The 22690-nt window shown below is 35.7% G+C and overlaps 1 protein-coding gene across 2 annotated transcripts in view; it reads left to right on the top strand.

Moving 5' to 3' along the window:
- GUCY1A2 (guanylate cyclase 1 soluble subunit alpha 2) overlaps positions 1–20231 on the top strand; it is a 286917-nt gene extending 266686 nt beyond the window's left edge. For both annotated transcript variants that reach the window (XM_033119793.1, XM_033119792.1), the window contains one exon: positions 14507–20231. In XM_033119793.1, coding sequence (XP_032975684.1) covers positions 14507–14714 — 208 coding nt within the window. In that variant the 3' untranslated portion in view covers positions 14715–20231. The remainder of the gene's footprint in view (positions 1–14506) is intronic.
- Positions 20232–22690: the final 2459 nt, after the last annotated feature.

Genomic DNA, 22690 nt, shown 5'->3' with positions numbered 1-22690 from the left:
AATTTGGTGTGTTTAATAGCCCATTGTTTTATCCATTAACTTTCTCAGATATATCCATAAACAATACAATTTTATTTTACATGTTTTAATTTCTGTGAGTGATATTTGTATGAACCTTTCTCTAACTTTTTTAATTTCATGTTTTAAGATCTATCCATGTTGAGACATATGTGTCTAGCTCAACAGTTTAATTACTATACAACATTCCAGTGTATGACTACACCATATTTTAATTTTTATTCATCTATTTCTCTGTTGATGAACACTGAGAGCTTTTCCCCCCTACTTTTTTGTTATTACAAAGTGTGTTCCTATGAATATTACTTACCTGTCATTATGTTAGACGACTTTACATTTCATTTGATGTAATTAATTGAGTTTCCTATAGGTCATTAGAATTGAAATGATCAGATGTTATTAATTCCTTTGGATATAAGGAATAAAGATTTTAAAATCAGGGCTATAACTTTTATATGATAACCTTCATTTTTTTTTTTTAGTGTATGAGTCATCTTATAGCATGCAATAATGCCCAAGGACCATTTCCTCTTCACTTAGAGCACTTTATTACTAGTTTTTTTTCTGGACAAAACTAAATCTTCAGTGAGTTTTTAATTTTTCGTGTTTGATGTTTTCGTTTTTCTCCAATAAATGTGATGTTTACTCATCTTTGTTCCCACTCATCCAAATTTTAAAATAATGCACACATTACAAACAAATCTCTTTTAACATCAAGCTACTGATATGTGAAACTGAAATAATTGTTTATACTAAGGACAGTTTCAGCAATTTTGGAAATAGCATGAATAATCAAATGATTTACCTGAACAAATCATTAGTTGTATTTCCTTGCTATGTGCAAAATAAGAATGTTGAGACTCTTTATTTTGAATAAAATTTTCCTTTAACTTTTAATATTTTTGCTATTCTCATTTTATAGTTGATCTACTGGACTTTTCATGATGCCTATTTTTCATTCACTGGGAAAGGCCCCTACTTCTGTTAAAACCAAGCTGCCTTCTAACCACTGTTATATAAACAGCTCACCATAACAGGAGCCGTACAATGGAGCAGGATAGGGGTAGTGGTTAAGGGCACAAACTCTAGAATCATAGTGCCTAGGTTGAAATCCAGGCTTTAAAACTGATTCTCTGTGAATTTTAGCAATTTAGTTCTTTGGGCCCAGTTTTCTCATGTTTAAAATTGGTACCTATTTCAGAAGAGTATTGTTAGGATTAAATATGATTTTCATAAAGCTCCTAATACTTGGAACATACTAGACATTATTTATTGCTTCATTCTTTTCTTTCCATGAAGGAATAGACTATCTTATTCCTGCACTTGACTTTCATATTTTATAGGTCTAGCCATGTTGAATTATGTATGATAATTGGATTACAGATCTCATTTGGCAATCCCAAAGAAACAGTGGGTTTGGTAATTTGGACAAAGGCATCTTGAGCTCTGACTCAGTACTGAGCCAGTAATCAGCTTATTCCTACAAGTTTTTATTAGCAAAGACATCTTACTGATGACTAAATCATAATCATGTGATAAAAACTGACTGTGTTCTTGGCAAATCCTCCAATTTAAGAAGAGGTACATAATTGCATATTATGTTAATTACGTTACCACAAACTTTGTGACTTAAATGACACAAATTTATCTTACAGTTTTGTAGGATAAAAGTCCGATATGAGTCTCAGTGGGCTAAAATCAAGGTGTCATCAGGGATGCATTCTTTTCTGGAAGTTCTAGGAGATAACGTTTTCTTGCCCTTTTCAGCTTTTAGAGACCACCTGCATTCCTTGGTTCATGGCTTCCTTCCTCCATTATAAAGCCAATAATATTGCAACTTTCCACCACGGCTTTCATTGTTATATCTTCTTTTTCTGACTTTTTTTCAGAAAAAGATCTTCTTCTACATTTAAGGACCCTGCGTTTACCTTAGGCCTATTGGATAATCCAGGATAATTTCTCTATTTCAAAGTCAGCTGATGAGCAGCCTTAATTCTCTCTGCAACGTTAGTTTGTCTTTGCTAACAGGTGCCCGGGATTCTGAAATAGACATTTTTTTAAGGGGTGGAGTGTTTGCCTACATCAAGGGAAAAATCTAAGGGCTGAACTCTGCCTACAACTAGAGTCCCAATCCTACTTACACTTCTTCATCTTTGCAGTTGGCCATTACCCTTTCCTGCTCCACTGTCCATCTCCTGGTATGGTGACCTGTTTATATAAAACAGTGCTTAGAAGGCAGCTTGCTTTTAACAGAAGGGGGTTCACAGTGAAAGAAAAATAGGCATTTGGAAAAGTCCAGAAGTAGATCAACTATAAAATGAGTAAAGAAAAGCAAGCCGGTTAGTTAAGCATACTTTTTCTTTTTAACCTATCAATTATGTTTTTAACCTATCAAAAGAAAAATCTGGGAAGAAAAGAACTTTTGCAAGCTGAGTGCTCTGGCTTTTAAAGGATTTTTGTTGGAACTAAAGAGATCGATTACTGAAAAGAGAAAGCTGCCACAGGGCTGTCCTAGTCATTTTGTGCTGCTATAACAAAGCACCATAGCCTGGGTGGTGTATAGGCAACGGAAGTATATTTCGCGCAGTTGTGGACCCTGGAAATTGGAGATCGTGGTTCTTGCATGGTCAGGTTCTTATGAGAACCGTCTTTGTGATTTCTCCTTTTATCTTCATGCAGTGGAAAGAGAGAGAACGCAATCTCTACCATGACTCTTAGAATTGTATTCATGAAATCTCCACCCTCATGACTTCATCTAATTCTCACTTGCTCCCAAAGGCCCCACCTTCTAATGCCATCACACTGAGGGGCAGGGTTTCAACAAATGCATTTTGAGAGGACAAGTACATTAAGTTCCTAACAATGCATTATATTTCTCTATTTAAGAAGCGGCAAAGTCCTTGGTATCAGGAGGAGACTAAGAAGCAGCCCTGAGAAACATGGAATTTTGATAAAGATAATTGCAGTCCCCTCATTTTGCAGTCTCCCTCAGACATAGCCACCCCTCTATAATCTCTAAAAAGCTGGGCACTCAAGAAGTGGTAATATTTAATTTGCAGCTATGTTTAGACCACTAGAACCAAGCTTAAAAGTCCACGAACGACATTGTTTAGGCTAGAGTTTGGTATATAGATTCCTACCCTAGGAATCAAGAGAACTGACCTTCATCTTGGTCCAGATATTAATTTGCTGTGTAATTTTTGGCAAACCAGGTAATGTTTCTGGGCTTGGTTTCCTCGTCTCTACAATGAGGGAAATGACCTAGAGAATCTCTAAAATTTCTTTTTGCTCAAAAATGTCATGATAGTAATAGTAAACATTTATTGAACTTATACTTTCTAAGCAATTTATCACATTACCTCATTTAATCTTCACAGCAAAGCTGTGAGTTAAGCATGGTTATTGTCTTTATTTTGCAGAGACGAAACTGAGACTTAGGAAGGTTAAATAAGTCACCAAGAACACACAGCTGAGTAAGTGTGGGAGTCCAAATTCAGATTCATAGCTGCCTTATTTAGAGCCTTAGTTCTTATTCATGGCCAAACTGACTTTTTGGGTGATTAACTAGTGGTAAGGAATAGTAATTTCTGAATATACTTGCCTTGATGTGAGGATTTCCTCTGGTGGAGAACAGTGAAGGGAACAGTAGGGAGCAAGCAAGGAAGATTCCGTTCCTTTCTCCTTGCAGGACATTTGGTCCTTTTCAAAATATCCACGGAGACATTTGGTCCATGCCAACTCATCTACCTAACGCCATGTGCAATTACGAGCTAGGCTACAGAGGCCAGAAGGGTCCTCATTGGCAAAACAGCCACAACACAATTATTGGACTAATAAAACATGACAGTGTTTTTAATGTGTTAATCCTGTACACAAAAAGTATCAATAAGTGCTATGGACTAGTTTACCCCAGGGACATTTTTTAAGTGTGGACATTTTTAGCAGAACCAAACATCAAGGACCTTTTGGTGTCGCCCAAGTGTTTCCATGGATATTTTGGACAGGTCCAAAGGTCCACTCATCTCCTTTCCTGTCTCTGTACATATAAATACGCCCAGGTTGCATTTTTGCTGTCTGGACTTCTTTTCATGCTCATGGTGATAAAGAAGAGGTATGTTTTTCCTAAAATATTTACTTGGTGTCTCCACATTTTTAACCATTATCGGTATCTCTATCTCTGGATCTACACCTAAGTGTATGTGACAAAACTGTGGTAAATAGAGGCTTCCAAGTTAAACAGAAAACCATCTTTTGTTTCTGTGAGCCTAAAACATTTTGTGTCACAGAGGTTTGCTATTCAGAATTGTACTTTATAGACAATTTAGAGGAATGCATCTTTGTAGTATATTGAGATATGCGTAGAATAATAGAAGAAACATGAAGTTAGTTAGGTACATATATTTTGCATGTAAAAGTTAATAATAACACTCGTTAAAAACACTAGCTAGAAAATCTTCTATTCCTTTGTCAATATAATTGTTATATAAGACTGAGATACCATACTGTAAATACTTACTCTTTTTCCTATAAATGCTTAAGGTGGGGAAAGACATCCAACAAACTTTAGGAAATTCCTGTGTAGTAGTTCACCTATAACCACCTGTTTTAAAAAAATCAAAATGTTCATCTGCACTAGTGACTTGATATTTAGAGAAAATAAAAAGTATTTGGGCTGATTAAAAGACTGTCCTGTCAGTCTTTTGAAATGACTCTATTGATCATCTCATCCTTTCTAGAAGCATCAAAACACTATATTTTACAAAAGAAAAATAATCAGTAAAGACAAATGACTTAATAGTTTTCCCAAAAGGAAAACTTGAGCTGTGCCTCAAAAATTATATTTGTATTTATCGAATTACAGAGAGCAACATTAATATTACTCTTTTAAATGTGCCCATAAAAGTCACATCTAGCAAAATTGAATGAGATATGTTACTCATTTCGACATTCTTATTTTGCTCTTTGTCTCCCTGCTGTATGAAGTATCATTTTTCCGAGGAAATATAATTCTAAGATTGGAAATCATAAGCCTTCCTAATTTTTTAAAATAAATCTAGCCTAGCTTGTTGACCTTTAGAATATCCTACCTCAATCATTCCACGTATTTACCAACACATTTAAGGTTACAGTAGTAAAAGTCTTTGAGGATCAGAATATAATGTTGCAGTTATTTTTATAGTAAAGATTGTATTTATCTATTAGCTCACTTCTACAAGTCTAATTGCTTAAAGTAGTTGTCAGAATCAATGCAAAAGTGTATAAACAGTACTGTATAATAATGGTTAGTTATTTTTATTTGTTCATAAATCTGAAATTAAATAGTGGGTATGATAATTTTGACATTCTTTTCTTTATAGTTTAGTTGATCATTTGGCATAGGCTTGGTCTGTATGATTAGGCCAATGATCGAATGTAGAGGTGTTACTGGTCCTATATAAAGAAACATTCCTTTCTATTTTTGAAGGGTGTTTCTTTTTTCCCATGACAATAGTGTTGAAAAGTTAATTACCTAGTTTAGAGTTCAGAATTTAAAGACACTAATCTGATTCATGTCAATAGTTGTTACATGGGGGACATCTATGAATTTCACACAGAAAGGAACTTGTATGAAGTATAAATAATAGTTATTTTATTGGCCATAAATAATGTGTTTATAAATAATGCAAAGTTTAGCTAAATGTTTGACATTAAATCATTGTAAAGTGAAAATGACTAAGATACTTGAGAATGATCTAAAGAAAGAGGGAAAAACCAACCCACGTTTTCCTTTTTCTTTCTTCTTTAAAAAATGGCATCATTTCAGGTGACCTGAAGGCCAATGTTTATTTTACAATTAACAAAAGATAAAGGACACTTTCTGAATATTTTTAGATGTTCATATTTTAGCTAAAAAGACCAAGTAGAAAAGTAATTTTTAGACATTTCTTGGCTATGGAACCAATTCAAGTAAAATTGGCTTTAGAAATCCAAGGCAGAATACAAGTAAAAGTAGTGTTGTTGAGGTGTTGGGTATTGTGTACCATTTATGTAAGTCTCGGGGTTAGTATGTTTACGAGTTCCCTGACACATTTTGTGTGTGTACTCTACTCACACATGTACTTCTCTGGAAAGAAGTTTTTCAAGTGCTCTCATTAGATTGCCAAAGTGGCCCATACAGAAAATATTGAGAACTGCTACTGGCTGGTTAAATAAGTGAATGACCGAATAAAAGATATCTGGAGACTGAAGTGCACATTACTGTCCTGCCACTAATTATTTCTAACCCTAGATAAGTCACAGTTATAATCTCATCCTCCCTTTCCTCATGAAGTAGAAAAAAACAATTAATCTAGATTATTTCCAAAAATTTTACACTTGAATCCTGCAACAGATAAAGGACATCAATGGAAAAAGCAGTGAAACCTGAATAATGTTTGTAATTTAGTTAATAATAATATGCTTTTATTAATTTCTTAGTTTTGAAAAATGTACCAGGGTTTTGTAGAATGTTAACGTGGGGAGAACCGGAGTAAAGAATTTAGGGGAACTCAACTGTATATAGTATCTTTACCGTGCTTCTTTAAATTTGAAATTATTTCAAAATAAAACGTTTATTTAAAACATTATTGCAGTTCTAACATCTAGAGAGACTGAGAATTTATTTTCAACTTAGATAATAGTGGATCTTATATGCTGTTGGAGGACCAGTGAATTTTTGGGGGCCTGGAAAAACAGGTTCAAAGGAAAACTTATCTGGAGGTGATGTTAGAATAAGGAAAATTACAGGAAATATGACTATTAAGAGGACACAGTGTTGTTCCAGGCCTGAGATATGGTCATGAACTAGAACTGTGGTAGTAGGAATAGAACGAAAGCATACAAGGTATGAACACCTTTAAAGAAGTAATTACACAGCCGACTGGGCAAAAACACATAACTAGTCTATGTATTGTGTGGTCACCTCAGAGTGTTAGAACTAGAAAGTCATTTTTACTCATTTTTAAAAATAATTCCTTCTGAACTGATTTTTTTCTTTTGAAGTTCTTTGGGTAACTTTTGGGTTAGCATATAATCAAATTTCTTCTAAATCAATTTCCCTTTCTCCCTTTTTCTCATTTAAACACATTGTTCTTGAAAGGAATTCACAAATTTTATATCATATTAAAATTGATATAAATGATATCATTTCTATAATTATATATAATAACAATATATCATATATTGGATTGTTTGTATATTGTATTGTTACATTAAGTAAATAGGTATGTTTCAATTCCCTTTGAAACAAAGCAGTCTACCTTCCAGAAAAAAAAATGACCATGAATTGTATTATGAAAATACATTTTAATATCTAATAAATACAGTATGTTTGGAGAAGTAATTTTTAAACTAGAAAATTAAGTGATCTCAGTTAGGACCTGGTCTTTATTAGTCAGTTCCTCTCCCTGTTCATTTGTGTGTAACACTGTGCTCTAGGAGAAATCTCTGCTCTGAATGCTATGCTCAAGAGTCTTTTTCATGGCTCTGATTAAAGTACAAAGATTCTCATGCATTAGTCACCCACTACTAAATCAAAATTGCTTTGTAGTCAGCTTTAATGATACTGGCCAACACAACAGTGTTTTTCTCTGAAGATCTTACTTGAGACATATTTAGGTTTGCAAGTCTAAAACTAACATGACCCTCTATAATCTGAGTAGTATTTAAATTCTCAATCTCCACTAAATATTAGAGCTGTAAATAATCTTTGAAATAAATTAGATCCAAAGGTTTCTTTTTCCACAAGGAAACTGAGAGAACCAGAGAATTTAAATGACTTAACCCGAGTCAGTAGCTAATTTGCTCCTATGCCACCTGTACAGGGTAGGGGGACCCTAAAATGTAAGAGACCAGATTTATAGAGTTTATCTACCAAGCTCTTCACCTATCTCATTTCTATTTACTACCTTACCTTAGTAGCTAGCCACAAAAATTAGTATTTCTGAGAGATACCAGTTTAGGGGAATTTGCAAGGAATGTTTGCTGTAAAACATTGTTCAAGCAGAGGTGAAAAGAAATGGGACAAAAGTTTCCTTGAAGAAGAGGAAAAAAGTTTACGTTTTGTTTTCTAGCCACTAAATATTTTCCTCAGGCTGATTTGTCCTTTTTGGAACTGAAGTCATTACAATTCTGTGTATTCTGACAGTATGTCAAGGCAAATTCTGTTTTTGCTTGGTTCAGAAATACAGAAAATATAGGACGTAAAATTCTTTAAAATTGATTCTGGTTCTAAATTTTTTTTTTTTATTTATAATGAAATCAATGAAGGATTGTCCTTTCTTAAAAACAAGTAAATGTTCATATTTTCTTCTTTCCATTCCATCCCTTATCTTTTTTACTGAAAGGTCAGCATGATGATGAACTTGTTCTTATGAAAGGATTTTGGTCTGAGTAATGAAAAAAATGTGAGGTAATTACTACTTAATTTACAAGTACGGATCATAGTTATCTTTTTTTTTAAGTATTAACAGGATATGGAGTATAGCATAAGGAATAGAGTCAGTGGAATTGTAGTTAGTTATCTTTTATAATCCCTCATTTCTCACCTTTTTAAAAGTTCTGCCTATAGGCATACAGCATTTTTGAGTGTTTTGAATTTTAATCTTATTGGTATTTAGTCTGTTAAATGGAGTTTTTAGGCTATTAATGGACAAAGTTGACAATGTGCACGGAAGCCAATGGTGTGGAAGCATCTTTAGCTATTCAGCATTCTAAAATTCAGGAACTTAGGAGGCCACTCGGATAGGAAATGCATGCCGAAATGTGCACTGGGTAGCAAGCATCAGGCATGCAGACCGTGGAATCCGTAGCATGCGTGCTTTGCCCTTAATGGTGACTCAGGGTGGCTGCAGGAAGAAATGAGCTGGCATGTTACAGTCGTGCCTCTGAGATTTTTTGTCTTAAAATTCTCAGGATACATGCAGGGAAAGTATCCCTTTTTGAGAACTTATCCATTAACCTAAATAGTAAAACCCACAAAGTAGCGATCTTATAAAATTCTCACAAAATGTGCAACTTAAAATGTTTGTAACCTTAAAATGCCTAAAAATTTGGTGAGAGCCTTGTGTTTTATTTCATGGTAAGCTAGACTTACTTTCCTTATGTGGACAGCAGTGTTATTTTCAGAGAATGAATCATTGAATTTCAGGAGATTTTATGCTGCCTGTGTGACTGAATAACTATAGTTTCATTGGCCCTATCTTCACACTGCATCAGATGTTAGAGTAGTGAAGCAAAAAGCAGAAATACGGAGCAGACAGAGTTCCTTCTTTTCTTCCACTCGGGTAGAAAAAAGAAGGTGAATAGGAAAAAGAAAGTGAATAGGAACACTTCGAAAACATAAAAAATTTTCATCTTTTTAATTTTCATTTTTCAGAATTGTCATTCTTCTCAAACATTCAGATATAGAGTCTAATTCCATTATAATTAGAATCCAAATGCATTCCTTTGCAAAAAGATGTTTAGATGAATAATTAGCAACAATAGAAAGTTCTAATTTAAATAGCAGATTGAACACCTGAGTTTATCATTAATCTCTTCTCAAACAATACTAAAGTGATAGTAAAGATATAAAAGAAGTATAACCCTCTTCCAGCATGGTCATACAAGGAATGGAGAAGAACTTAACAGTGGAAGAGAGCAAGATGGAAGGTGTATACATGAGTGGTATTTGTCTTAGTACACAGGAGAAAGCTGAATCTCAGGTCCTACAGAAAAAGGTACAGCAAGAAGCAAACATATTCACTCTAAATCTAAATAGCAACCGGTGGGGGCAGGATGGGAAGGAGAGAGAAAAGTTAATTAGAAGATTAATGTACGAGGTCCAACATGTGACTGAGAGGAATGCCAGAAAATGTACAAGAAGTAGAAACCATTCCAGGTATTTTAAGCAGAAAGAGATTTAATACAAGTAATGTTGTGCTTACGGAATCAATGGAAAGGATAAGAGAACAGGTTCTCAGCTGGATATATTGAAATAATGTACCCAAAATATAAAACTGACTTCTTAGGCGAGCTCCCAACTCTGAGGCCACCACAGGAGCTATAATGGTCTAGGTCTGGAGCCCTGGCACAGCCAGACCAGCCTTTGAACATCAAGAAGCTGAAAACTGGATGCCTAAATATGTATTCCAGTGATTAGGAAGTTAGGTGAATATGTCACCAATCCTGGGCCATTTCCTTCACACACAGGAAGCTAGAAACTGGATCCTTCTTCTGAAAATTGTAACCTTGGTCGCCAGTGTTAATAGTCAGTTGCCAAAGGAAAATAGAATCTACTTCACCTCTGCCACTCAAATCTTGGGCAAATTAATCTAATTGTGGGAACCTAATAATTACTTAGAACCTTAGTGCAAGGGAAATTGGGAAATGTAGTTTCCAGCTGGGGAGCCATCAAAAACTCTATTACTAAGAAAAAATAGATTTTTTTAGGGGGGAAGTAACTCTAGTAGGATATATGCAGTTTGTTCTCCTGAGATATTGAGCCAAAGAGGCTGCAAACTCAGGCAGGTGAATAACGGGAGATTAAGTAGAAGTCTGCATACTGAACAGTGAGATTCCCAATCCATTTCCTCCATTGAACTTCCAGAATGCCAGAAGCCAGGTGTCATCCCACAGGCATGATTGGAACATTGGTACTTGGGCAAATTGGTCCAAGGGAAAGACACAAAATGTATGGAGCCCTAATGAAATGGTCAAGGGAAACCCACAATTCCGTAAAATTTTGCCGTAAAGCTTCCAATCAGGTTTTCATGCCTCCCACTTAAATAGAAAGAGACTTCTAAGGATGTTAATAATTTGTTGAATGCCTTCAACATGAAAGAGAAAGACCAAAATAAACAAGCAATGGTGAAAACCTGGGAAAATGGGCCCTCAAACAAGAGCCGAGTGAATCAGAGATCAGCTTCATCTCTGCAGTGGTGAGGGAGCAGCTCCGTGAACCTCCAGGGAATCAGGCTTCCCTCACGTGCTTCACGGCCACCCACTGATCCAAAGCTGCGGTGAATTTTCATGTTGAAAATCAATTTGTAGAGAAAACTCTGTTGAGAGAAGGGAGAGTGACAGGCAGGTAAACTAGGATTTGGGTGGCTTCATAATACTTACTGTACGTGTTGCCGAAACCCGCAGGTTGTATATCAACCAGCTGGGGATTAATTTAGATTTATGCAGAATCTAAGCTTCCATATCAGTCCTGAGTTGCTGAAGAAATGAATTGTTAGACAGAGCTTTAGAGCCAGCCCTGGGACTTGGGCTTAATAAAACATTTCAGAGGGATCGGAGGTTCTGGGGTAATCAGTGTCTAGAATTCTTAATCCCTGTGTACACATGTGATCATTTATTCAGCACCATGACTCGTGTCTTCCCCAGGCAGGCTGTGTCAAACATTCCTCCTGACCTCCTGCCCAGACCCACCCGTGACTCACTCAGGTTGTCCGGCTGGAAATCATATATACAAATCACATAGACGTGTTCGTATATACAAAAGCCGCTAAATCCTGGCTCTCACAGGAGCTTGGACCAGTTTATCCATATGTGCTCTCATTTTTATTATTGAAATATAAAACTATATTTATTGACACCAAAATATTTACTTAGAAAAGAATAAAACCCCATAAAAGCTGTTGTCTGTGTGACTTTTTAGCATGGTATATACGAGATATATTTAAAATGTCTAGAGATCAATTCACTGTGAAGTTTCCTCCCAGCAAAGTGCAGTGAATTATTTAGAAATCCTAGTATCCAAATCAGCTAGTGCTGATTTTTAGTCATTTACAAGTATGTACTTTCATAGATGTAACCCCAATTTGTTTTTCACTGTCAGAAAATCTGTTATAGCAAAAATATAAAGACCTTGGTGAAGCAAACAAAGTGAAAGAGAGAAATTAGAGGGCATAAAATATAGGGAACGAGAAATGTAGCCTTCTTTTATTGGTTGATTGTGGGTCTTTAAGGAAACTTGCTAGAAAGATTGAGCTTATGGTCTGTTTTACGGTCGGTGGAAGTGAACTTGATGCTCTGATTCCTGACTTTTGTATTAAGATCCACAGCCATCATCTCTCCCATTTTCCTACAGAATTTCCTCCTTTGCATTGTATCCTGTGTGGTCAATATAATGCCTTGTATTGCTGATTTCTTTCTATCAGTATTTTTTGTCTTTTAAATTTTAGATGAAGTCATTCTGTGCATCCACACTTACTCTCCTCCATTCAGAGTACTATTTTAGCATGTCACAGGCACTCAACAAATGTGTGTTGATTGATTGACATCACTGACTGACACCCACGTGTTGCAAACCAATGACTGTTCTAATTGAGCTAAGCACCTAAGCAAAATTATTATGGAATTCATTGCTAAATTAAACTATTGTTTAGAGAATCTGAACATATATCTGAAGTGACTAATTATATAATATATGTAAAGAAAATCAACACCTGTGAAAACAAAAGCAAAGCACACAGTACTGACAACTTCCATTTTGATTGTCACTAATGCCCCACCTATACCAGTTTAGTTGTTTTGTGGTGGAAAGCTATCTTCGTGTTGTCTTAGTATTTACTGTAGGGCTCAGCTTGATTAGGAATTAGCAGATCTCAATTCCAGTTCTAGTGCCACCACTGTTTTGCTACTTCCACGAGCAAATCACTCTAATTTATTCTGGACTCACTTTTGCCCTTCATGAATTGTCAGAGGAGAGCATGTTTGGCTTTTGAATGGGGTTATGTTATATGGATGAAATGAGATAAGGCATTTGAAAGAATTTTGAAATGTTAGCATGAGCCTCACTTCTTTATGTCCCAAGTTAATATAATCATTGTGTGATGTTTTTTAAGGAAGGATGAATTGGAACTATTTTTTAATCCTTTACAAAGCCAAATACTACAACTCTGGTTGATAAAAGTAACTATAGATTGCTCATATTGCAAGAATTCTTAGTACCACCAACTGTTATCTTCGGAGAATATTTTTTATCCATTAGCAACGTTTGAGACAGAATGATTATTTGTTTCTTCTTTTCCTTAGTGTATAGATGATTATCACTGCTTGTACATTTTCACATATCCTTTGTTCTCCCTCCACACATTGCCTTTTTTGACTTTGCTTTCCCTGTCACCGTGGTTCCTTGCCCCCAACCCATCTCTTACATTGCACAACTAGTTAACGTTAACCTGTCTTAAGAGGATGAATCGTTTTTTAGGGAAAGAGTTTGGCTCCACTGCCTTTCAAATGAAGTCTAAACTTTTAGTTTAACGTTGCAAAACTTTGTCTTAACCTACTACTTCAATCTTAACTCTCATTCTTACCTTATCCTGTGATGTTATCAAATGGTTGGAAACGTGTTGATTCTGTTATAATTTGCTTCTAAACCTTTGATTCTGTTGTACTCCACATTCACTTGTTGAGAATCTTCTCATCTTTTAGTACCATCTCTTCTATGAAGACTTTGCGGTCCTCCCACTGCAAACATTTTTCCTGTTCAACATTTTAGCACCTTTTATACAAGTATCTACCTTTCTTATGATACGTAGCCTATTCTGTTTTATACTTTTTTATAGTACTGTGGTTTTTGTTTGTTTATTCAGTTATTGTTTTCCTCTTCTTTTATTCCTGTTTCTATCTCTATTGATAAATCTTTGAACTTCTATGGTTGTGCTCACTTATCATTATATTTAGAAGAGTGTCTAGGAGATTTTTATTGTGCAATAGGAAGCAGCCCATGAGAGTTGTTGAATTAAATTGAATTGCTGGTCCACATTTTTAAGCATAAGTATCAAACTGAACGTTTCATAGAACTGGACAAGATTAAATTTCCAGTGTTAGTGTACTAGGAAAGAGTCTTTAACAGTGACTGGAAGGGAACGATTAAGCTGTTGGACCAGTAATGCTAGTGAGTTTAGAAAACGTGGATTGCCAGAAATCAGTAACAGATATCAGAGACACTGGAGTTATGCATGTTGTTCTACAAAACTAAGTACTTGATTTACGTGTCTGAGACATAGGACACACATTTAAAACTTATCAAGAGCCTACAAGACATAAAAGGAGTGATCTAGAATCTGGGCAGGTTTTAAAAACATAAAGGGTAAATCCTTCATGTTTGAATAAAAACTTGTATTATGGAGTTGCCTTAGCCTTTTGTTTAAGGAAAAAACTCAAATTTGAGTAAATATTTTCAAGTAATGTTCTTTAGAAATAAATCAAGCTTGAACAAATATTTTTAAGTAGTACCAGGAACAGCTTTGTATTATTATTATTATTATTATTAATAATAACAATAATACATGACAGATCTTTCCTGAGAAATAACATTTCTTAGTATTTGGAATCCTATGAAGGCCACATCCATACAAAGAAATAGGGGCGTTAGCATGAACACAGTCACTGATTGGCTTCCTAAGTTTTTAGCATTTCTGTTCATTTATTTACATTTCTCTTGCCGATTTGATTCTCATTATCTATATTTTCTTCTTAGATTATTAAAACGGGAAGAAAGTTTCACATTCATTCCTCGGTCCCGAGAAGAGCTTCCAGACAACTTTCCAAAGGAAATCCCTGGGATCTGCTATTTCCTGGAGGTAAGGACTGGTCCTAAGCAGCCAAAGCCTTCTCTTTCTTCATCGAGAATCAAAAAGGTTTCCTACAACATCGGCACCATGTTCCTCCGGGAGACGAGCCTCTGAGACCTGCTACAGATCAAAGACTTCTCCAAAAGCACAAGCCCAGAGCATGGGTCACGGCAGGAGAGTGGAAAGAGATTGTTTTTCACTGCTTTGTTGAGAACAAGCAGCAGAATTTCTGTTATGTCAGGCAATAATCCTAGAAAAAGGTGGGTGATGACTGTCAATAAAAAACCGGAGGGTGGTGGGGGGGAGTAGGCGTATCTATCTGTATGAGTGTTTTGGGTCATATATATTTTTTAATTACAAGTACGAGCCCCCTTTCAAAGCTAACTGATAAATAGATATCATGTTTTCTTGTTTGTCACACATACAGGTATGTTGCCCTATATATTTATATCACTTTTGAGATCCAGTTTTGATTATATATTCCTACATTTAGTGAGTTGGTATGTGAAGAATATTTTCTAATTTTGTTTTTCTGAACAAACATTTCATACACATATCATGGCAGTGTGGTAAACTTCCCGGCAGGAAGAACTATAATTCAGCAAAATATTTTAGGAATATTACTTATTTTTATACATATCTCTTCTTCTAGATAATTACATTTCACACAACATTATTAGATTTTCAGAATCTGCTACTGTATAGTTGGTATATTATGTAACCCTAACATATTAATTCAATATAGTTTTAGTTCTCTAGAGACATTAGTGCTTGGACTGAGAATACATATAACCAAGGATTTCAGATGCTGAGAAAGCATTCTATGTCTGCTTAGTAAATATATCTTTTAGATTTAATTAAAGTAGCATGGAATCCGGAGGAAATGGAATTTCCTAATAGCAGATATGTCTGTAACCAAGAAAGGTCTTTTTGCCATCTTATAACAAATATCAGTTAAAATGAAATGCTTTCTACATTGGACCCTTTTCAACTGAACACTTACAAATACAGGTGGCTTTTGCACCATACTAAACTAGTAGACAGCATTCTACTAATGACATGTTTGCACTCCCCGCTCCCCGTCGTCCCTCTTCCTGTTGGAAGCCTCCTAAGGCCACCCTTGGGAGCTAATTCCTAGATACTGGCATTTGTGAGAAAGAGGTGCCAGACATTTTGCCAAGAGTGTTGTTTCTTCTTGCATAATAAAAAGCAAGGAGAAATTACCTGTTTGTATAGCTTTGAGATTTAAAAAAAATAAATGTTCTTCTGCAGTTTGATTATTGCAGCTTTTAAATTCAGTGGATCACCTTCAGAATACTGAAGCAGGTCTAACCTTCAGACTTAGTAATCACCATAGTTACAGATAGGCTTCCATTGCATGTTCCACTAAAATGAAGACCAGCTCCCAATAATTAACACTGCATGAAAATATTATTACAGACACTCCCTGAAATTAGGAGCACAGTGTGTCCAGAGTTTTTCTATTTTGGATCAGATATACAAAACCTAAGTTTCTATTGAAGTTAATGAGCTGGCAGCATTTGTTTCCTTGAAACCTTGGGGTGGCCGTTTTCTTACTCCAGTAGGTACACTCATGGGTAGCTTATGTCTACTGAATGCCATATGTTTCTTCTGGTCAGGCATTTCGGCTGCATTAGATTGGTTATGACATAACTCAGCTAAGGAGCATGTTAACGAGTGTCCAATGTAGTCTGTGAGGCCTAATTCGTGTTTTTAAGTTCTCTAAGTGTGTAGCTAGAAATCACACATAGATATGCAAAGTATTTGTTATGATGGTGATGACTTTTATAACTGTTGAACTGTTCTCGCCCTGGGACTTATGAGGACACTAGTGCATCACTGTCCCTGCATTCTCTGAATCCTTGCCTGTCCCTCTCTTTCCTGAGTCTAGGTCTCTGTTTTTAACCACATGGGGTGAGAAGGCCAGAGTGTTCACAGGAGGCCGTGTAGGCTGAGGACAGTGTGCATTCACGGGCTCACAAAACTCTTCAGGGGCCCAGGAGGTTAACACACTACCTTCCCAGGGAACAGAGGGCCAAGTGTAGAGTCAGTGTGGACAGAGCAGGCTGGGAACACCTCAGGCCTCAGGCCTGGAAGAGGAGACACCTGAGCTATGCTCATGGGCTCCTTCTAGCACAGGAGCATGGGGAGAGCACCAGGCTCACGACAGCCACTTAGAGCTGATTATGATACGGGAGGTAAATCAGTACATGTTTTGGTGGCGAACAACATGTCTGTAACCATACGGCTGAAAGGGCCTTCCAGGAATCACCCACTCTATTTCTCTGCTTCTTGTAAAGATTTGTCTAAGCAACTATTCTAAACATATGGCTATTCTCTCTATACTTAAGATCATCCAGAGGGAGCATATTTTAAAAGCATCATTGAAAAATTATCCACTTTCTTACCCAATAATTGTAGTAGGGCCCAAGACGAGAACTGTATATACATTCAATTTGTCAGAAGAATAACAAACTCTTTCTTGGTTTCTGTGATTTTACTTGGTGAAGAAGTAGCCGTTTACATTGTCACAAATGTCACAAAGCAGAAAATGCCAGAGATCTCTTACATATCACAGACAGGATATAAACTACATTTTTCATATAATATAATCTAAATATATCTTTGAAGCTATAGTCTGAAGCAATGGTCTAATCTGTTACCATTTTGCTAACTTAGTACAGTTTATTATATTTACACTGTTGCTATATGTGTTTGCAAGGTATGGTTTAACATTCTACCTGCAGTCATAGAATTTAAAAGCTGCAAAAAAGCATTATATTTTTGTCCTATTTAATACAGTCCACGTACATCCATTAAGAATTGTGACTATAATAATGGGTGGTAGTTGGTACTTCATCTGACTAATATCTATACATTATTCTCACCTACAAACTATTATACACATTATGCATTTTAATGAGGCAGATTAAAAGGAATTTAAATGGATGTCTCATTAGAAATCAAGTGGTATTAAATTGGGGACATGGCTTTAACCCACTCTAAAAAGGATACTTTAAATATAATTTGGCACCTACAGCTCCTCTGTTTTAGTGTTCTTTCAAGCAATGAATTTGAAGAAGTCACTTTATGACTAGCCATGAGTACCAAAGCTTTTCATTGGCATCAGTATTATTTTGATAGAGAGATCGTCACTGTTTGCAGATAAATCAGTTGTCTCACAAAGTCAGAAACCCCCATGTGTATCCAAAACATACTGTGCAGTATGTGCTTTGTGAACCTTAATAAATTGGTAACATTAGCCATCATAAAAAGAATAATACTCTGCCTGGAGAACACATATAGTGGGTCTCTTGGCTGTGCAATGTGTGTGGAAAAGGACCCAACTGCTTAAAATCTGCCTCAATATTCATCTCTTATCTTACATTTTAAAGTATTTGGGGCTTCCTTTTTAATTTGTGATTATATGTGGAGTTCAGTGAGCTCTGACCTACAAAGCTTGAGAGTGGGTTCATGGACGCTGCACTTCCAATGTAAACGCTCATAGTCTCACACTTGTTCCTCTTATCCACTGACAATCGTCTCAAGAACATCGTGTTTTACTGAGAAAAGGTAGAAGTGGGTGCCTTTCTAAGAAAAACAAAGCAAACCAGGACAACAACTTAAACAAAAAGCACTCCTATTCAGAAGTGCAGCAAGGCTTTTAATTTTGCAAATTCCTCCAAAGGGTTATAGCAATAAAGCAAAATTAAATCGGTACATACAACAGGCAAGGCCACAGAGAATTTGGAAAACCAAGAGGCTGGGTTTTGTACAGTCACTCTGCTACCAATTGAAATAGTGTATTTGAGGTTGTGAGGTATCAAGATTGTGAAATCTATTTCAGGGAGGCTCCTTGGGTTCCTGCCTTGCTAAGGGCAAGTGTTGTGGATCATCAGGCAGAGAGTAAAGTCTCTACACACGGATTCCCATCTTCTCATGCATTTTGAACACTACAGAGCCCATGCCCAGACCCTCTCTTACTCCAGGCGTCCCTGGAACCTATCCCACGTCCTCAAGTCTGGCCCCATCAAACACCATCGTCTCTGTACCTCTGAACATAACATGGCCACAGAAAGAGTTTCTAATGCCTGTTTCAGGCCGATAAGAAGATGCACACAACTTCAGGCCCAAGTAACAATGCACTTCCGAAGTGAACTAACCATCCCCAGTGGTGCTGGGACGCAACTTACATCTACAGCTTCTCTCTGCTTTTTCTTCAAAATACAAGCCGACTCCGAGCGCTTGGTATAACTTCACTGAATGTTCCATTAGAATGAATTATAGATGACTCTAAATCGGCTTTGAGTGGCACCAGATGTCATTCAGCCAATAATACCTATAAACTCAAGTCCAAGAACTAAGCCCTATATTGTAACCTGGGCATTTCTATTATGAGATTACAGATCATCAACTATAAAAATTGTTATTTCAGAGGCTTCTGTAAACATATCTTATTAGATCAAGCCTCAAAACCTGATGCATGGGAAACTTAACTATTAAAGTTTAGCATACTCCATTCCGAATGATGCTTCTTTATGGGTAGTTCTGATATGAATATACTTAATTCACAGCCAGCTCATTTAACATACACATAAATTGCATTAAAATGATTGAACAAATTTTATTGTTAAATGGGTAAATTGACCCCATCTCTGGACTTAATTTCAGGATCCTCCTGGTGGTGACTGAAGAACAGACACTGATATTAAAATCTGATATTATATACAGATTAACATAAATCTTGTGTGAATATATTGAGATAGTGTGCAAAATTCCTTCCTCACACTTGATGTAAACAATTGAAACCTGAATGTTAATGTCCCGTCACTTTTCTGTTTCCTTCTTTCCTTTGTTTCTTTCTTTCCTTTGTTTCTTCTTTCCTTCTTTCTTCCTTTCATTAAAAAAAGGCATTGATATATTTATAACACAGAAAGTATCACAGCCAATCTCATCTAGTAAAATAGTTTTAGTTTTATAAAATAATGAATCCTCTGTTTCTGTGTGTATTTGTTGAATGTAGCTATTTCAAGATTAAATGGAGTGACATTTTAGAAGGACTTGGTATGGCTTTTAGGCATACACATTACTGGGTTTTACCTTCAGAACTTTGGAATCAGTAGATCTCAGGTGAAGCCAGGAATCTGTGTTTCGAAAATCACTCTAGGTGATGCTAATATATAGCCAGATTTGGGAATCATGGAAGAGTAGTCAAATAATCCCAATTCCTAGGAATAAATACAAGTTACTGAGATAGAAATATATTATTTCATTTGTAGTTATTTTGACAGCTAAATGCTCTGGGCTTCATAGCATTATTTCTTTCACAAATTTTAAATTTAGCTTTGGTTTCACATTTACGGTCTGCTTCCTAAGTATGAGTCTTCAAACTTGCCAGAGACAGAAATCAACACTGATAAGCAAGAGGGATGAATATTGCTCACTATAGGGCTATTAGGCATATGGTACTGCTTTCCTAATTACTGCCAGAGCTGTGAAGTATATCACAATGTTTGCTGATCCTCACCGCCGATGAACTTTGAACAGAGAAGCAAATGTCGAAGTGACAGCCTTATTTCTGAATGCTTTGATGTTTATGTTATGAAAAATCACCAACTTAATACTTACTCTCACTCTGTACTTTTCACATTGAACTGTACATTCATCTGAAAATGATTCCCTAGCAATACCTTATAACAAACTTTCAAGCAATAATGTAAGCCATGGCGGTGATGCCATCTGAAACCTGCACTTCTGTGCACTTCACAGAACTTTTCGGGAAATAGAGACATGTTTCATATAAGCAATAATAAAGCTTGTGTGGACTTTTAAAAGCTATTCACCATTCTACTACAACAAAATGAGCAGCAAGTGATGGCTTATGAAAATTATCTGAGCAAATGACAACATCCTTAATCTGTCTCAGAAGACATTTATTTACACACATGCTATAAAATAATATACTCCTGTCAGGTTACTTCTGTTGTAATAATTTTTAGAATACCTCTCATAATATGGTTTCTATCGCTCTCAAGAGATTGTGTGTGTGTGCGTGTGATGCTCAGATTTTCAGATCTTTGTAACATACAATAGTAAGGAGCAGTTAAGGATGAATATATGAGTAAAGTAGAACATAGGTTGGATGAGTTGATGGAGGAAGTAGCCTTTGCAAAAATATAGATGGATCTTGGGACAAGCTGATTAATTTAAGTGTTGGTTTGATAAGGTCTTAGAAGATGAAAGATTAAAGATAAAAAGAGTTTATTATGACTTTTTTCTATGATGGCAAATATTTAGTAACCATAATAGTATTAAGGCTTCAGAATATGGTTGAATGTCGTCTATAGTATAATTACTAAACATCTGAAAATGATTATGTAGTCATATTGAAAATAACCTGCTCTTCTCAACTGCTTTGATGATAGTACTAAAGTTTGCAGATTTCAAAATGAATAATTTACATTTTTAGTTTTACTTCTTAAAATATAATTTTAGTCAAATGTGGCACAGGCAGTAATATTCAATCCTTTAATGCTTAAATTACTCTTTCATCATTTAGAATAATGTATTAGGATTATAGCTAAAAGCAACAGGTAAACTTATATTACACTGAGAATCTAAGCATCAGATTATTACTCAGCAGTCATGTAAGTTTAGGATCCATTCCTAAGCCTCTAAATAAGATTATAGCTCTTATCACTGCCCAGCCAGGTAAACTCTCTTCTAATCATGAATCTGAACACAATTAGAATGGTGGGCGGGTTTGCTAGTATTTTCAGTTCCTATTACCCATAGCAAAACTTACGTTAGCATTCGGCCCACAATTCAGAAAAGTCCCTTGTAAAAATCAAATTGGGTTGTTGATTCACTGAGAAAGTTTTGACAGTTATGTTTTTGTGTATCATTGGGTGCTTAACCCTTAATATGCATGCTTTTGATTGTTATTAATAATAAAAAGTAGTTCATTTGAATCTATTAAATGACGGTGAATGTGTCCTCTCAGTTAATTCTAGCTGCTGATCAATCAGATCATTCTTAGTGTTAGACCTCAGTGCTGTTACTTATTATTTGAAAGCAGAAGAGACAAGAAAAACTAAATGGCAAGTCTGAGTAATAGCTTGTTTCTGATTTTGATACATATTTTAAAATATAAGAATAAAGGAATCAGTTATTCAATCTTCCTCTGTGACCTTTTCACTATTTGGAGATAAAGCAAGGATTCTATTAAATATATATTTTACTGTTGTCTATTAAATGTAATTAAGTATAAGTAGGACAGCAATGTATTAATTGGGGTAAAATCAGAACTGTGTTCAATGGCTTCTCACCCCACCCCACTTTTTAAAGCAGTTGCTCCCTTTTTGCTCCCTGGCAGTTACTCATCAGACATAGGACCCTGGGACACATGGATGCGGTGGGATCGGCAGGAGCTTTAAATGAGACTGAGCAAAGAGATTTAATTCTTTTCTTCACGAAGGTATAGATACTCTTAAAGGAGAGGCAATTTCCATAATAGATACATGGGTTTAATGAAAGCGAAGTGATTTGACTGTTGGTCATCTTATTTTAAAATGAAAGGAGAAAAATCCTTTACAAGCCATTTTCAGTATTCTTAGGAGATAGTATCATCTCAACAGCTGTACGTATCAGTGAAACTGGGATGAGGAACTCACAGAGCTATATATAGAAACTCTCTGAAGGTGGCAGATAGAACTAATCTTGGTTTACATTGATGAAGGTAAATGAAAGTGTCAGAACATCTGGACTAAAGGAACAAAGAAGGCCAAATGCCAGCTTTGCCATATGTCACAGAAAAGCAGCTAAAATTAGTACAAAAGAACAGACTATCAGTGTGCAAATGGTAGTAAAACAAAACATATTTTCCTTTTTTTTATTAGTTTCAGGTGTACAAAACAATGTAATAGACATTTATCATTTATATCTCTCACATAGTGATAACCAAAACATTTTTTTTCCTTTTATACCATGCCTGACTGAGCTAACATCCAGTTAGAAAAATGTAATTTGATTTTATACATCATTTTTAAAATTCTGACATTATAAAAACT

The sequence above is a fragment of the Rhinolophus ferrumequinum genome, chromosome 11, assembly GCF_004115265.2.
Source record: "Rhinolophus ferrumequinum isolate MPI-CBG mRhiFer1 chromosome 11, mRhiFer1_v1.p, whole genome shotgun sequence".
NCBI classification, from domain to species: domain Eukaryota; kingdom Metazoa; phylum Chordata; class Mammalia; order Chiroptera; family Rhinolophidae; genus Rhinolophus; species Rhinolophus ferrumequinum.
The sequence above is the reverse complement of the archived record's forward strand: the minus strand, read 5'-3'. Positions and strand labels throughout refer to the sequence as shown.